The 18,170-nt window shown below is 32.4% G+C and overlaps 1 protein-coding gene across 8 annotated transcripts in view; it reads left to right on the top strand.

Moving 5' to 3' along the window:
• Window positions 1–4,170: 4,170 nt before the first annotated feature.
• The window catches only part of MPDZ (multiple PDZ domain crumbs cell polarity complex component), a 131,344-nt gene continuing 117,344 nt past the window's right edge, over window positions 4,171–18,170 (top strand). For all 8 annotated transcript variants that reach the window (XM_011365285.2, XM_011365290.2, XM_011365286.2 and 5 more), the window contains exons 1-2: window positions 4,171–4,270; window positions 5,376–5,542. In XM_011365285.2, the coding sequence (XP_011363587.1) occupies window positions 4,255–4,270; window positions 5,376–5,542 (183 nt within the window). In that variant the 5' untranslated portion in view covers window positions 4,171–4,254. The remainder of the gene's footprint in view (window positions 4,271–5,375; window positions 5,543–18,170) is intronic.

Raw genomic sequence — 18,170 nt, 5'->3', positions numbered from 1 at the left:
CAGTAGTTTAGCCTATACCCACCTCTCTAGCCTCATCATCTCTGCCTCTGTCTTTCCTTTTCCTTCTGCCCCAGTCCAGGTGTATGTAAGAAACTATTTGCAGTGTTCAGAAGGTACTATGCCCCATTGTCTCTATGTGGACCTCTTTTATCAATTCTTCTGTACTAATACCCACCTGTTCTTTTGGGCAATGCGCAGGGGTCTCTGCCTCCAGCCAGCTTTTACTTTCTCTTCAGTTTGGGTTTTGTGTCCCTCTTATGTCTTGTACTTTAAGTGTCTGTTTCCTTGTTTTTCTTCCATTCACTTTGCCGGTGAGTTTCCGGACTGTGTCCTCATTTCTCTAATTCTGACACCCAACAATATGTCATGTAGGCACCCTGTGCATTGTTAAATCAGTAAATAACAGAATTTAAGTTTTTTTCTAACCCTGTGACCCCTTCAGCATTTTCAATTGGGACAGGTAATTTAGCTTTCTATTTTATAAAAGAAGAGCAAGACTATCGATCAGGATTTGAAGTATGTTGTAAAGGCTTGATTGGCACTTGATAACTTCATTGTACTTGATTTTGGGAAGTAAAGTAGAATTAATTCTATTATTATTGAAGGAATTAAAAAAGATTTATAAATGTCAACTTGAAATGCTTTTTTGACCAAGCCTATAAAAATGGGGGAGAAGTTCAAAAGAACAGATGCTAAGAGGTTGAGTATTTTCTTTTGGAACTGCATGATGCTAGTGGGTAGTGTCATTTCTATGCTTTCTGAGCAACAGTTCGGTAACGTTAACCTAGAATATGAATTATAACTGAAAGTGTAAGTTTTGCTGTAATGGCCAGTTGACTTTATGACAAACTACCTGTAAATGACAATAGCCTTGCATTTGCCGTCTAACTTCAGGTAGTGCTGAGACAGCTATGAATGAGACAAATGCTAAAGATAAATGCAATAACAGATGCTGAGTGACTTTGACAAGCTGCAAACCATTGTGGCAAGCTTTTTTAATGCGTTACTCCTTTTACAGTCAGAATTGTTTAAGATAACTGGAAAATTGTATTGATTTGGGGCAGTTTCTCTTAGTAGAGTTTCACTTTTAGCATAAAACATGTTTTCACTTGTTAGTTTCCATACAATCTGCATTGGGCAGAATGATTTGTTTATGTTTCAAGTATTGATTCTTTACTACCTAATAGCTATGCCTACAAATTACCAGTTCAACTCACTGACAGTAAAATGATTAGTCAGCAAGTTTCTGTTTCTAAATAAAACTAATATCCTATTTGATTTTTATCCTCTGCTGAAACTAGTGTTATCATCCAGTTGTTGGAGAATCATATGGTCACACCTGAAATCTTTGGAGATTTCTAAAGGTTTTGGCTACTCCGTCAACATATTAAAGTTTTACAAAAAGCATAAAGGTCTTAAATTAAAAATGACTTTTAAAATTTGATTTTTTTCTAAGCTAATGTATAATAAATAGGCTTATAAGATAAAATTAGGGATGCCTGGTTAAACTTTAGATAACAAATTAGTATTTAGTATAAGTATGTCCCAGATATTGCATGGGATGTACTTTTACTACAAAATTATTCATTCATCTGAAATTCAAATTGAGCTAGGTATCCTGTGTTTTTATTTACTAGATCCAGAAACCTTATATTGATACAGATTTTTAAAAAATGCAGTGCAAAATAAGTTTCTTAATGTCTTTCTGTCACACCTACATCCCACTATTAGTCTTTGGAAAGCTTGCAGAAAACTTCTATGCTTTAATAAACATGCACATTTTAATTTTACTTACACAAACATTTCGCTTATTTTACAAACACTAGCAATTTAATGCGTTGTCTTGCATTTTTTTTTAACAATGTATTTCCACCATGTGATTTTTTTCAAGACAATATAGAAAACATGGGATAATATGATAAAATAATGAGTGTGGACTTTGAAATCAGGCAGAACTGGATTCAAATCTAAGTTATCCGGCTTACTAGCTGTGATCTTACTTGAGTAAGATCTCAGCCTCTCCTTTCCTTTGTTGTCTTATCTGGGAAATAGAATAATGTGCCAAGTAGTGGAGGATACCGTGAAGAGCAAGATGGTCAGGGTCCCTGTTCCCATGATGTAATGTGTGCTAACAGCACTTGACTAGCACTGAAGTTCCTCATAAATACTGAATTTATTGAGCCATTACTAATATGTCTTGTATCTGAGTGTCATGGCTACTGGAACAGTTCAGTTATAACCAAATAGTGATATGGCTATAAGCAGAATACATGAACAGTAGCTAAAAGCGAACTAGTATTTTCTATACTATTTGAATATGCTTATTTTCATCATATTGAGGGATTAGTACTTTGAAATGTAGCAGTTATGTTTTTTAATGTACTTTGAATATCAATATAAAGAGACTTATTCTTGGGTATTTTTCTTAAAATCCTGGTAATTCATTTAAACATGTGGACATTATTATAAACGGTGACTTAACAAGAGCATATAGCAAGGAAGTGGTCAAGCTCAAATTATAATTCAAGTCATCAGACTCCCTAGTCCATGCTCTTTCGTTGCTATCATGCTTCCTTTGTATAGTTTAAATATAGCTATGCAAATTTGGGCTTCTTTATATTGGATTATCTTTACTTTTACTTTTTAATTATGAGAAGTTAATTTTTGGGGGGGAGGAACCTAATCGTTTGCTATTTCATGAAGGAATATTAGTCTCCTTCTAAATAAGAAGAAAAAATATGACTAGTTTATTTTAAGATTACCCTGTATTGTTCCTCATGAAACCATGCAATGCCCGACATTAGAATGCTCATCTGTATGGGCTTGGCATTAATCCTGATTATATATTTTATATAGCTATGATTTATGCAGTGAGTTGGAAATTGGTATATTTTATGTATCTCATTTATCTTGATATACACAATAAATAAATGTGTTTGCTAGGAAATTAAAGTTCAGATGATAGGTCCCGTTGCTCAAGGCCATACACTGTTTAGATTTCAATTCCAGGGTAGAGCCAGTGTTCCCTTGTTGTGACACCAGGGCATTTTTAAAACAAGTGCCAGAGGTTGAGCTAATTGACTGAAATGGAGTTGATGCTTTAAATATTATAGTTGGAGCTGGAGTAAAGAAAGTCAATAAGTACTCTTTGTTATTACACAGTGAATTTCAGGCATTGGTGGTCTATGCATTTGCCCATATCCATCCCACACTTTCATTTCTTCCAAATGCATTTTCTCTTAAAGAGATAATGGAATAATTTGTTCCTTCTCAGAGAAGTCCCTTCTCATCTTCCTGATGCAAAGCAAGGATGTGGTTGTAGATTCTTTTTCTCTATTGAAGGAATTATTGACTGACTTCCTGATGACTCAGTTTTCTGCAAAGCAAAGGATAGATGTAACTATGGAGACACTGTGCAAAATGGTTGGACAGCAAAGATTACACAGATGGGTTAGTGATGTGGACATTGTCGGTGAAGATCTGAATTCAGCACTTTAAACAGTCTAGATAAGTATTGTCAGAGAAAGATGAGATTTGTGTGAGTCGAAGAAGTTGAGAAAGTTTTATTTTTGAATGGGAAAAAGAGAACATTATAGTCAGGAGGGCATTTTGAAAACCTTTGAAAAATCATCTTTTATTTAACATTCTTTTATTCAGTTTTTTGTCCATGATTGAATGTATTATCTTCTAGCAATTCATGTACTGCTTGTGAGTCACACTTCATTTCTAGTTGATGTGTTTGTATTCTTTCCTCAGTCAACTGTGTGAGCATTCAAAGCCAGAATCACATTTTACACTCTTTACATTTCATTTTTTTTTCTGCCCACAGCATCTCTCATACAGAGTCAAGTAAGTTCCTTATTCTTTGGGTAAGGATCTGTAAGATTATAGTGGTCTGTATTGAAGAGCTCTTAAGGAAATATTTTGTATATATCTACCATCTTATTTAAAAGAGATTTTGTGCCTTTAACCTTCTAATGCAAGCATTACCTGCAAATACAAGATAATTTTGAATTAGCTCTAAAACGATTACCATTTTCTTGCCTATAAAGAAAATTACCTTAAGTTAAACCAACAAGATTTTATTGCTCAAAAGAATTATAGTAGTGCCAAGCACTTTTTAGATTATATAGTTTTAGAATATAATTTTAAAGTTCCGATAAAACATAACCATTCTATTTCTTTTCTTTACAGAGTCCCATTTTAGTTGCTGTCTATAGTTATTGTAGAGAAGAACACTAAACTTCTAAAAAAATGTTGGAAACTATAGGTAAGACCGTATTCTTTTTTGACTGTTTTTATAAGAATCAAAACTCCTTCCATTGGGATCTTTGCAATATGGTGTTTTCTGAATAGCATGAGTCTGTCTATAATAACGTAATTTTTAAGAAGTTTTTATCTGCTAGCATTAAACCAGGGTAATGTGTTTCTATATTTGGACAATTTCATTTGAAGTGTTATAAAAAAAATCATTTTTAAGCAGAAGTTTAAAAAGCAAATGAGATGTTTTATCAATTATGGGTTTTAATAAAGCTTAATGTGAACTCAGTTCTGATTTATGAACCCAATTCTGGCTAATATTTGTTTCTGGATAGCACCAGAAAGTTTAACAGTATTTTTAATACTGAAGAAAGATCATTGCCTTTGTCATACCTTTACTTTATTTGTGGCAGGTGGAAAACTACCGAGCTCTTGGTTTTAAGTTGATAAATATAACTAATAAAAACTTAGACTGACTAACTTTAGTGATGTTTAAGGCAGTTTAATTTCTACATGGGATAATTTAAGTTGAAATATTCAGATTTCTCAAGCTCATTTGTTAATCTTTTTTTCAGACTGCTCTTTAGTTTTAGAAAAACTAGTTTGTTATTATGATGCATTTTCAAGTAAATTCTCAAGTATAGAATGCTTTACCCCTTAATATATGAAATTGTCATATTTTGGATGTTATCACTCATCAATGACATTATTCATATTTACTTATTTGTTAATTATATCTCTAACTTTTCTTATATGTAAATAAAAGTTCTTGAAAGGTGAAAATATCAGCATTTGCAAGATCACAGAATGGCCTTCAGTAGTTTTTTATTAAAAAGTTGAAATAGCTGGCATTAGAACTCAAATGTACTTCATCTGAATTGGTTTCTGTACTTTACAATTAGTTGCATGTATTATACAATATAACCAGTTCCCTGCTTTCAAACAGACTTTCTTATAAGAGACTTCAAGGTTTGAGGGACATATTTAGAGTGACATATTACAAGCCCTCTTTTTTTTTATTTGTGCTCTTGAAGGGAATAGCTTTAGGATTTCTATAAGCATGGGTTGATGTGTTCTTGAATCCTGTTATTGACTAATGCTGCTCTTTGGTATAGATAAAACTCGGGCCCTGCAGGCAGCAGAGCGCTTGCAAGCCAAGCTGCGAGAACGTGGGGATGTGGCAAATGAAGACAAACTGAACCTTTTAAAATCAGTCTTGCAGAGTCCACTCTTCAGTCAGATTCTGAACCTCCAGACTTCTGTACAGCAGCTGAAAGACCAGGTAGGACATCATTCACCCAAGCAGGCGTTAACAGCATGGCATAGATCTTGTGAAAGGCTTGTGTTTTTCTGAAAGGCTGCTTTTTGTATGTGTTAATGAAGAGTTAATGAAGTCATTTAAACCTCCAAACTAGACGTTCAGATTCACTGTGGCTCCCCTGCCCCCCGCCCCTATTTTTGTAATGGTTGTTGCTGTATGTTGTAGATGATATGACATTGTGTTGAAAGCTGTGTGGATGCTGAAGAATGAGCCCCTACAGGAGAAGGGGATGATAAAAATATGTTTAGGGTGGATGGCTGTAGACTTGGTTTCCATCATCACTAAGGCTCATTGTTCATGTGATCTTGCTCATTCAGATTCAGACATTTAGTATACTTATGAGATTTCAGATAAGCCTGGATTTGCATATGTAATCATGTGTGAGAAAGGGAAATCACCTCTATTTTGACAGTAAAAGGAATAATTACATTGTCATCAGTTAGAGGAATTGCAATTCTCACTTCTTAAAGGAGTGTAAGTAGCAATTGCTTGCCATGACAGCATCAGATGGTGATAAACATTAGAACTTCTAAATGTAACAGTGTTTTTCTCTGTAAAAATTATGAGCATTAAAAAATCCTAGCACTTGTATTAAAACTGAAACATATCACCATGACAGAATGAAAACTGAAGTCAGATGTTCTTTGAACTTACTTAATTTAATCACCATTTCTCAGGTTTAGAAAATATATTTTTAAAATAGTTGTTATCCTCACAAGGCTTGAAGTCAGTCTATGCCTTCCATCCAAATTAATTCGCATTCTGATATTTTTAACATTAATTTAATAGTTATGGATGACTTGCTAGCAAATATTCTGCCTTAAAAGGTTAAAAATGAAACTTGAAGACTAGTATAATTCAGTGAAAGAATAACTTCAGTTAAAAAAAAAAAACCTCAAAAATGTGCCAAATGCAAAAAGAACAAATAGTAGCAATAGAGAAGGAATTTGTTTAATATCATATAACTTCTTAATCTAATTCTGGTAGCCAAAAAATTTAAATCAAAAATAATCTTTAAAAATATTTTTCTCTAGTGCATTTCTGCTTATTGGTTTAAAAGGTCATGGTTATGAATTAAGAGGTCTTTTTGTTATATGTAGTTGTGTTTGTCCCTTTGCAATTTATTGAAAAGATTGATTTTTACATACCCATTTTCAGAATGGATTGGCAAGGTTTTGGAGAAACCAATTTACTGAATATGAGTATGATTATGATGTGGAAAATTATCTGGTTTTTCAGAGTGGGGAAAATTTGAACAGATGTCTTCTTCCCTTATTGTATTATGAATATATGATTAGAATGACAGAAAAATTTGTAAAAAAAAAAGTACTAGTAAGTATGTCAGAAAATACCACTAATCCAGTGAGATAACTGTCAAAATATCCCTCTAGCCAGCCTTATATAAATGGAATAGCGTTTGTACTTACCACTTCTGCTAAAGGGAGGGGAGAAATAGGCCTACTTGTTGTTGAACTTGTTTTACCGTTTCCAGATGGATGTAGATAGGATATGGGCTTCAAAACTGTGTTCCATGTGATTCAGCTGAAACCTCTTTGGAAATCTATTGAGCATGATTATTATTGATTCTCATAGTTTGTGACTAAGTACAGTATGATGATGTATTAATGATAGATCCTGATATATTTTAGGACTAAGCATACTGTGAAGTTTATGAATTCTGTAGGTGTTACTTATATATCTTTGGACTTTCTGTTCTTTGATCACCTGTTCATGTACTGAAAAGGACCAAAGAAACCATCTGGCCCACAGCCTGCTATTACAATGGCTTAGAGAGCTTGAATGACTTATACGAGAACTCAGTTTTCTTGGCCTTGCAAGGCACAGCCCTTTTCCTTCTTTTTGCCTCTAAAACCTGTCTCACATCATTGGTTTTTTTTTTTTTTTTTTTTCTTCTTTTCCAAAGGTAGAAACTTTGTCCCTAGTTTTAATTTTGGTTAAATCCACTGATAACATCTCAGATTTTTCAACTCCCCTTTAGTTTCCATTCTTTATTAATTCAATTTCATTTGTTTATTGAACCAGATTTTTTTTCTTGTGTGACTAGAGTAACAAATCAAAAAACTTGTATTATTGTCTATTTTAAAATTTAAACATGTTCTAGAATTTATCATGTTAGATTTAAATTTTCTATATAGTTCGCCAACTGCTAATTTATTAATACTTATAATTTAATATTTAATTAAGCACCTAAGGAATAAAATTTGTTTTGTGCTTTTAAACTAGTAGCTATACAAATCTGATCATGGCTAGCTTTTATTAACTTGTACCAAAATTATATTCTCAGATGTATAATTTTATACATATGATAGTTGCAAGTTACCGTCTCCATCTTTTTTAGTTTCATAGCTACATTTGACTGCTCTAGCTTTTCTCTGCCATCATTCCCCTGTCTTTTAAAAAGCAAAGGGAGCGAATTATTAAAAAGCTCAAGGTATATGCAGCATATTGAAGAATAGCATCATATTGTTGTATTAACGACAGATGTTGACATGCCATGTTGAATTAAGCCTACTATTATTTTTTTCTGAAATCATTCTCATTATACTTATATTCAATAATGTTTCATTTTTCTAATTTGCTTCTTCAATATTAAGATTGCCCTTAGAAATCAAACTGTTTCCCTTTGGCAAATTAAACACTTGACAGGTGTGTAACTAAGAGGGCAAAAAAAAGCCATGCCCTAAAGGGATGTGCTATTTAAATATTGTCAAAAATACTAACAGGTCTGAGAGTATAATTGATGCCTCTGTTTAACTCTGCCACATTGTGTATTGTTCTAACCGCCAGCTAAAAGGATGTGTGCTATTAAACCTGAATAATCTCTAATAGCTCCAGTTCATTTCCTATTGCATGATTCCTTTTAAGTGAAGAGCAGGAAAAAAAATGTGACTGCGTGTCAATGATCTGTCAAATACAAATTCTCAAGTAGAGTCCTCACTGTCACCTAGTCATCAAAGCTGATAACTGCAGGTCTCAATCGTATTCATGACAAAAATCCAGCTATTGAGGGAGAAATAAACACGTTAGCAGTTTGATAATAGAAGTGTGTCAGCCGTGAGGAAATTGGATTTGCATATTTATTTTATGATGTTCTCCAGTCCAGTATAGGTGTCTGCTACTTTCCTGATTAATTAATTGCCTTGCCTTATGAATTGGCCACAAGCTCTAAACTAAACATTTTTTACCCTGAGTTATTTGTAGGAAAATTGTGAATTAAAATTTTTGTTAACTTCAGTAGAAATTTAGGATTCGGACTTAAAAATTACATTGCTGAGATTTTTTTTTTTTAAGCTATGACAACAAAGACCGATTCTAAGGTTGAAGAAATGATGTGGTTAATTCAGGTTACAACAGCTGCTGATATGAGAAACAAGCCCCAGGGCAGAGAATATTATAGAGGATTCTCCTTGTCAGTGATTTACAGACTTTTTGGAGTGCGATACTGTTATTTTGTTGTTGTTGTTCTTGTTTGATATTTCCAGGCTCTTACTTCATTCAGCTTTCTCCTAGGAATGATATATATATATATATATCCTCTAGATGCATAATGTGTATATACACACACACCAAATTAAGCCAGATTTTTCTAAGTTTTTCCTTGGAAATTTATGACATCTCTTGAAATAATCTCTAGACGTACTGACTTACCATAGATTCAGTGTTGAAGAGAGCAATTACATCCTTCTTTTTCATTTTTATTCTTCATTTATGGTCCTCATGGTATAAAATTTGGTTTTATATTTCTGTTTCTAAATTCACCGGCTCACAATCCAAAAAGAATTTGGAGCAACTTCTTCTGGCAAAACATATAGACTAATGGGTGATTCAAATGTATATCTAAATGAGACTAAATAAAAATATCAAGAGTGCTAGACATTTCAAGGACAAGGACTTTTGGTTACTATCATTTAATTTTCATTTCCCAGGAGCAAAGGCAAAACAAAACTAAAAAAAAAAAAAAAAACAACAGCAAAACCGGAGGGTTGGTCATATATTGAGACAATGTGAGACATCATTCAGTGAACCAAATTTTCCTTTGGCAGTGGGAGGGTTAGCTCATGGATTCTTTTATAGGAAGCATGTAATAATTTACTAATAAACCTTGTCGAACACCTAAAATCAATAAGAATATAATGAATAAATAAGGTAGAGGTTTTCACTATCTAGAGAGGCAAATAGAAAAGACATACTCTTAATTAAATAGAAAAACAAGAAGGCGGTATGAGAAGAAGGAATTACTAACTTCGACTAGAAGAAAACTTTACACTGGAGCTGACATGTAAGATGAGTCTTGGAAAATGAGTAGGAGTTTTCTGCAGAGACAGGGAGCATTGTTTCATGTGGTGAAAACAATGGGTCCAACGAGTCCAAGGATATAGAGCAGTTCTCAGTTGGATGTGATTTTTACATTTTCTTTCCTCCTGGGGGACATTTGGAAATTTCTGGAGACATTTTGATTTTCGCAACTTGGGGATGAGAAAGGACATGCTACTGGCATTTAATGGGGAGGGTTTAGGAATGCTGCCAAACATCTTCAGTGCATAAGAAACAGCCCTCCAAAACAGAATTATTGGGTTCATAAAGTGTGCAGTGCTGAGGTTGAGAAACCGTGAAACAGTCCCATACAGACCTGTATTATCAGAGCAATAGAATATTCGAAGGATATTGGCAAAAGAGGAGACTTCAGAGCCAGATTGTGAGGAATTTATTAAGTGTTTGGTTTTTTTTTTTATAAGCTTTGCTCTTTTGCATTCAACTTTCTGTATCGAACTTTATTGTCTCAAGTTGAAATTGTATTAACTTTATCTTCTAACCATTCTATTAAATACAGTATTTTAACAATCATTTCTTTTATTTCTCCACATTTAAAATTGTTATAAAAAACAGATAAAATTAAGGTAAGGGTTTAAATAGCAGTTTGATAGATAAGACCTTCAGTTATAATTGTAAAATACATGAATTGTTCATATAAAGAATGTCTTTTTCATCTTTTTAAGAATTAAATACACTGAGAATACACACTAAGAATACAACCATCACATCCTAATTTATAAAAGTGATGGCTTTTCTGGCAAAGAGAAGATGAAGTAATGTACACCATGTTTGTTTTTTTTGTTTTTTGTTTTTGTTTTTTTCCCTAATGCTTTGTCTTAAAACCAGAGCAACTTTTAGAAAATGTAAAGAAATTGGTAGTGTGTTTTACAGAGGGTCACTTTCAAAGATATGATATCAGCAAGGGATGTTAGCTGGAACACCATTTTTCTTGGGCATGCCTGTAGGGTCACCATTCTTAGATATATATATAGTTATAAGACTGCTAAATCAAGTTTAGGTATATATATAGTTATAAGACTGCTAAATCAAGTTTATGTTGAGGTAGGCCTGCTTCTAAGTAGTAGCATCAGCAACTTTGATAATTTCTTACATTCATATTTTTTAGATTGATGGAAAGATGAGAATTTTGATAACATCATTTTGTTGCTCTGTTTTGACTTTGGTAATCAGAAAGATACTGTTTTGTGCAATTCTTGTCTCAAAGAGCAGAAATGCCTGTCTCCTCAGCTTTATCTTATTACTTGACATAACCCCTCTCTTTATGGTTTCTTATTTGAGACTGAAATGAAGATGATTCATCTGTAGGCTTAACAGTCAGTAAAGGGGGAATGGCTGTTGTCTCTCAGGAATGCCTCAGTTAAATTATGACTTGGTGTCAGTAGAGGAAGGGGGACAGAAAGAAAGAAAATATGCCTTGACCCATTAATAGAAGTCATCTAAAAATGAAATGGAATTCTTCCTAGTCGTGTAGCTTATAAAAATGAAAAAAGGTCTTCCTACCCCTGAAATGCTTTTACTTTTGTGGTACAGTATTGCAGCCACTTAACAGAAAAGTGTCTGTTTTGTGAGGCTTTAATGTACATTATCTAGGAGAAGTTAAAGAGAAAGAGTGATTCTCATGTTTTTACATTTACCATAAAGTTTATTTACTGTAGGAATTTCAAATACTTTATTTTTGGTACAATAACAGCTTTTAAATGTTTGTACCTTTAACTAAAAGTTTGTAAATATAGAGCATTTAAAGGGACTGAAATTCTTGTTTTATCCTGGGCAAGAAGGCACTGTTCAAGCTTTTTATACAGTGCTGGATTAAAATGCAACACCATCTTGCTATTGGGTATGCATGTGTGTCTAAAACAGCAAATGGTGCTAATTGTATGGTGTTTTTTGACAAAGTTAAATGATCTTTGAAGGGGAAAAATGTAAAATTTACTGGGTATAACCTAAATGAGTTTTTTAACCCAAGAATTTAAGAATAGATTTACATATGAAGCTATAGTAACAACAACAACAACAACAACAACAACAACAACAAATTACCTTTAAAAAGCCCTCATGTGCTGTGGACTTTGTCTCATTTACCAGGTCATCAGCTCTATGAGAGATGGGTTTTATCCATTTCATCCAGTGAGGAAATTGGGATTTAAAGAGGTTTCATAACTTAATCTGGACACCAATTATTTATTGATAGAGTTAGGAGAAGAATCTGAGTCTCTGATCCTGAAGCCAATCAATGCTTTTTGCTTTTAATTTACACTTGTTTATAAACCCTTATTAGTTCTTTAATATAAGGAACAGATACATTGAAAAAAGTTAATAGCATTCCTAAAGAGAAATGCACTTAAAAGAAATATTTTGTGAGCTTAAGATTTGTTATTTCCCTTTAATTCTGCTCCTAAATTGTGGTTTATATTTTAAAGGCCCTCCTTTAAAACATTCTGATTTCATTATGATTTTATTTATAATTACACTCAGTTTGAAAGTAAATGAAGATAATAGTGGAATGGAGAGGCAATATGGCAAAGTAACATCGGTCTTCATGTGTTCATTTCCATGTATTTATAATTGTCTACAAGGTTTTTGCTTTGTTTTTATTTTTCTCTAAGCAAACTATGAGCAATGAATCAGTTTTATTTGTCTTCTGGAAATATGGGACTGATAGGGAAAACACCGAAAAAATTCTGATGTGTCTGTCATTTGTCTAAATTTTCATTTTCTGAATTACTTACATTTGTCTTGAAATTTAAATAAATCTACTTAATTTTGATACCTTCTCCTTCTTTGATGTAGAAAATTTCATCTTTCTTTGATAAGAATATTATTTTTGGTTAAGCTACATTCTTTAATTTTTTTCCCTTGGAAGTTTTGCTAAGAAAGCACAGAAGTGTTGAGATTTAAATACAGAAAAGACATTCTGCAAATACACATCAACACACATGCCTAGACTGTAGTGTATATGCTGCGCTCCACTTGCCATTTGTTCTTAGCAAGCATAAAAAGGAGTTTAGGAATTAATTGTATTTCAGATTTGTTTGTAGCATGCTACGTTCATCTTTAAATACATTAGACCCTACATGATACTTTATTCAAACTCAGTAAATGATTGCTTACTTAACAAATACGTGACTATTTTTAAATATCCAGAAATGTTGTATATTAATAATTTATGTTTCTTTTTTAGGGAACTAACTTTTAACATAAATAAGGAAGTAACAAATTATTTTGAAGACCCCGAGTTTTTCTCTTACTGACCATATTGAAAAGATGCTCTTCCTCCATCTCTTCCTCTTCCTCATCATAACAGTTAACATTTATTAAATTCTTCTGTGTGTCAGGAACTATTCTGTACAGTTACCTGTTTCATCATTACAACAATACTATAAAATAGATAAATTATTTTCCTCATTTTACCTATGGGGAAATGGAGGCACAGAAAAGTGATAGAGCTAGTCTTTGAACACAGGCAGGCTGACTCTGGAGCCCAGGTCTTAATCATAGAGCTTTGTTTTCTCTTTCACTGTCAAACAGTGTAATCAACATAGTTTAAGGATTTCCTGGTGATTTGAGGCATCATATTTATTATCTGATTTCAGATGCTGCAGTGTTGTATAGTTTGCAGACAAAGATAATTCAGACTTGTATTCTGGCACTAATATTTATTAGTAGATGATCCTAATCAAGAGTTTATTTCTTTAAATGAAAATGTACATTATATACACACACACACACATATACATACATATATATGTGTATATATGTGTATGTATTGTGTATGTATGTATTTTAAGTGACTCCTTTTTCCCTCCTTTAGTTGTAAAATAGGAACCAAATAATGTGGACCTAACAACTCTAACCATGATAAGCACCATTCTTACCAAGGACTTAATAAATATTCTTATTTCTTCTTCTCCTATTTGAAATTTATATTCTAAGATAGCAGTTCTCAAACATTCTGGTCTCATTACCCCGTTTTATTCTTAAAAGTTACTAAGGACGACAATGAGCTCTTGTTTATGTGGTTTTGTCCATCAGTATTTACCAGGATAGAAATGAAAATTGATAAATATTTTAAATACCTATTAATACATTTAAAAATAGCAGTAAGGAACCCATGACATTTAAAAATTAGTAAGAAGAGTGGCATCACTTTACATTTTTGCACATCTCTTTAATGTAGCTTAGTAGAAGACACTGGATTCTCATATCTGCTTCTTATATCGGATATCTTCTCATATCTAATGTGTTTGCATTTGTTGTCTTATTTGACATATTTGGAGAAAAGCTGGCCTCACACAGATATTTAGCTGGGAAAGGTTGGCGTATAGCCTTTTTAGACAATGGTGGATATCCTTCTTTGATAGGGCTCCAAAGCTCTTGGTAACTTCTCAAATATTAGTTACAATATAGAATCTGAAATCAAATCAATGAACATTTTGTATTTTATTACTTAAGAGTAAACCTATATTTCAATTTTTTTAACCTATGTATAATTTTATATCACATTGGTTGTCTGAAAAATTTGGAAAGCTAAAAAATTACATTTCACATTTCATTGTATAATATAAAAAAATTACACTTGGTAATATTGCTTTCCATGTTATCAACAAAGTCTTTAAATTATGAAACGTTGTCAGGCTCAAGGTAGATACAAGTTTTCTAAAATTCTGTTTTTCACTTGAAAGCTCAAATTTTCCTATTGGCAATAGTTGCTGTCAATTGTTTCTTTGGAGTGGCAGGCTTACTTTAGTTTCTTTATATTCAAATTTTCTACCTTATACTCAAGTCTGTATAACTACTTTCTGTTAGTCATTTTTTCAAGAGTATGGTACTCATGAGAAAAAAGTAGCTAGTTTAGCTTATAACTCAAACAATAGTGCTTTTCCTTTAGACAACAGTTGTACTTTTATGCAGCATAAGTGCTTTAAAAAGATATATTGCATACTCGAGTCAAAATTGAAAAAAATTAATAATTCTGCTACTTCATCAAGAACTTTTAAAAGTGATTCAGTGAGTGGGGAAATAGACTATTGTTCTTGATGACAGGAACTGAAAAGAATTTGTTTTTTTTTCTTTCAGCCCACCACAGACACTTGCCCCCCCAATAATGCTAATAATAAATAAAGATACTCAAAGACCAGACAGTATGAAAAAGAAACCATTATTTCAAAATTAGTGGAGTCTAATTGGAATCTCAGAGGAAACTTAGGGGATAGGTTTAAGAATCCTGTTATATTTTACTTCATTGTAGATGCTAACTTTTTTTAAATGGTAAAAAACCTTTTCAATAAGAATACATAATAAAAATAGTTTAAACCAAAACTGTGACTGTTTTAAATTCAAATGATTTTCTAATTTTTACCCAAGTAGTCATGTATATTTTAGGAAATTGGTGTGTGGGGGGAATCTGAATCTTTTCACGTAGAGTATTTCTAAATATTTTAGTGGAATTTAGACCTTCTTTAAAAAATTAGTTTATGAAATACATATGGAGTACTCTGCATTATGCTGCCATAATGAGCCTGACATTTTAGTGCAGTATGTTTCATAGATTGATTTTAATCAATATCTTTTATGATGTAATTTCAAGAATGAATAAAACCTTGATAGATGCAGCTTTGTGTGAAAACTAGAACATTATAAAATAGCATAACCTGCTACATGGCCTTTCACTTAAGTTGATGACATTGTATAAAAGTACAAAGTCTACTGTTTTGTACTTGATCTTGTCATGTAATAAGCTATAGCAATCAGTATTGCTTTGGGTAGATTGTTGACCATCCATGTATACCTCCCTATAACACTGAAAAGAGAAGACAAGAATCCTATGTACCCTTTAATTCATTTCCTTCTTTTGGCTTTAAGTGTTCTTTGACTTCCATCTTAGTTCATAGTTGATAGTTTATCCTTTTTAGCACAGGAAGATTTTAAGACAAATATGCCATTGAAACTTTGTACTCATGTATACTTAGGAGCAGGTGCAGAAAATTTGCATTTTGATTACTCAGAATGACTTCTTAAACATTCTTGGGTTAAGGAATTATTTTCTAAACTTAATCTCATCTTTTAAATTTATCAGGCCATGATAGTAACAGCTACTTTAAAATATCTGAAAATTATAATGTGGGTTCTAGGCTACTTTGCTAGTCAAGAATTCATAGCTATGGGAAGAAAGGTATTCTATCTCAAGTGGATAAACTAGTCCCAGTGGAGTAGTTTTCTAGGATAGCTAACATATTAGTGATTATAGGAAGCATTTTATCTCTTTAATTACTGTCCCATCACCTAGACCCCAATATATTGGTCATTTGAGGTGCTCAGTTATTATTTCAATGAATGAAAGGAAGACCTCATAGAAAATGTAAAATTATGCTTATTTCACCTGAAAATGCTCCCCCCCAATAAATTGCTGCCCTATTTTGTATTTCATTTAGTTCAGGAGCTGTGAGCTACTTTATGTCCAATATAGTCTCGTCACATTAAGCTAATCCCCTTTGAACATGCAACTCAATTTCTTTAATTAGCTTTAAAAATAAGGATCATTAAATCAGAGTGCCACCATCAATTACTGTACAAGGATTTGCCTGTTCAATAATGCATCAGAGTTGTGCTCTAATCAGTATTTCACTGAAAGATTTATGGAAAAGGAGGCCTCCCTTGGTTCCAAACTTGAAGTGCAGTTCTATTATGTATAAAAATTTTTCATGTGATTGCTACCATTTTAGGTGCTGTATTTCATTGAATACACTCTCAGCATCTGATCCATTTTTGCATTTCATATTTGGGAACAGTTCCAGAGAGTGTTTTATAGCATTTTGTAAATTCACAAGAAAATAAGCACTTTTCTTGCTCTGCAAGAAGAAAAGACAAGGTGTGGATTTAAAAAAAAGTCTGCATTTCTATGAAGTGCACCTGTTATAGCAAATTCCCCAGAGAATGCCTTATTTCTTATTTCTCATTATGTTAAGGAGTAACAAACAAACAAAAAATTGGGAAATTGAACTAGCAATGTATGTTTATAAATGTGTTTAAAATCTATGAAACAGGTTGCAAAAGCAGTGGTCATTTTTCTTGCTTAATTCAGGATAATATATATTTTGGTTTTTAAATGATAGAAATATAATATCCATCAAATGTACATAAGCATTTGGATCATTTTGTTCTCATTTCTATACTATACATTTAGAATAAGTCAAAATAACAGGACCACAAAACAGGTTTTGATAATCTATACAAAAAGGCTTTAGGGAATTCAGTTTGATCCTAAGCAGTCATTTTTGTAGGCAATTATATAAGTACTTCTGGAAAGATTGATGTTAGCCATTAAAATAGAGCTAATAAAATTAACTTCCTTTTCAATGAACAACCCAGAAGGGATAGATGAAACATAAGAAGACAATATATCAATATTTTTGTAGTAGATTCAGTTAAGCGAATCTATATATTTGCAAATATTCTATTTGGTTGAGCTTAAGTGTATAGATCATATTATGTCATCAAAAATATTAAAGACATTTTTTGAGTATTTTTGCAGGGCATTTATTTTACAGAGCAGATATTATGAAAAAATATACAATTTATAATTTTGAAATCTCAATTATGTGAACCTAGTACCAGGGTGGGTCAAATTAATATACTGTAAAAAGTATAACAATGATTGCTTTTTCTTCTTATAATTTGGCATGCAATTAAATTATTAGAAGTTTTAAAAATTTATAATTTTGGAGGAAGAAAAATTTAAATGTGCTCTGGAGAGTAAAACACATTTGCTGAGGATTCATCTTGACTTGAGCCCTCATTAAAGGATTAATTCTGAGAATGGAAGTTAGCCATTTGAATCTATATGAAGACTGTAGAGGGTCATCCATCACAATAATAGACTAAGCTTCATCGTCAGATACCCAGTTTTTATATTCTCCTTTATTTTAGGTGAACACTTGGTAATTCAACTTTAAATTCACAGTGTCTGTCAGAGAAGATTTAGTGTGATTTATACAAGCTATTCCTACCTACTTTCTTTAAGAGAAGTGTTTTTTTATATCGTCCATTGGAGTGCCCAGATTCTGTGCTCTGATTATATCACTTATTTTGTAAACTTTTAAAAATGAGAAATAGTATAAAGGACAAAACTGTATAGCTCAAGTATTTTTTACAGATTGAATATACACATACAACTCTTCACCCAAATCAAGGCATAGAATGTTACCACCACTCCATAATACTTTCTGTGTCCCTT

The sequence above is a fragment of the Pteropus vampyrus genome, unplaced genomic scaffold, assembly GCF_000151845.1.
Source record: "Pteropus vampyrus isolate Shadow unplaced genomic scaffold, Pvam_2.0 Scaffold109, whole genome shotgun sequence".
NCBI lineage: Eukaryota > Metazoa > Chordata > Mammalia > Chiroptera > Pteropodidae > Pteropus > Pteropus vampyrus.
Note: the sequence above shows the minus strand (reverse complement) of the source record. Positions and strands in the feature narration are given on the sequence as shown.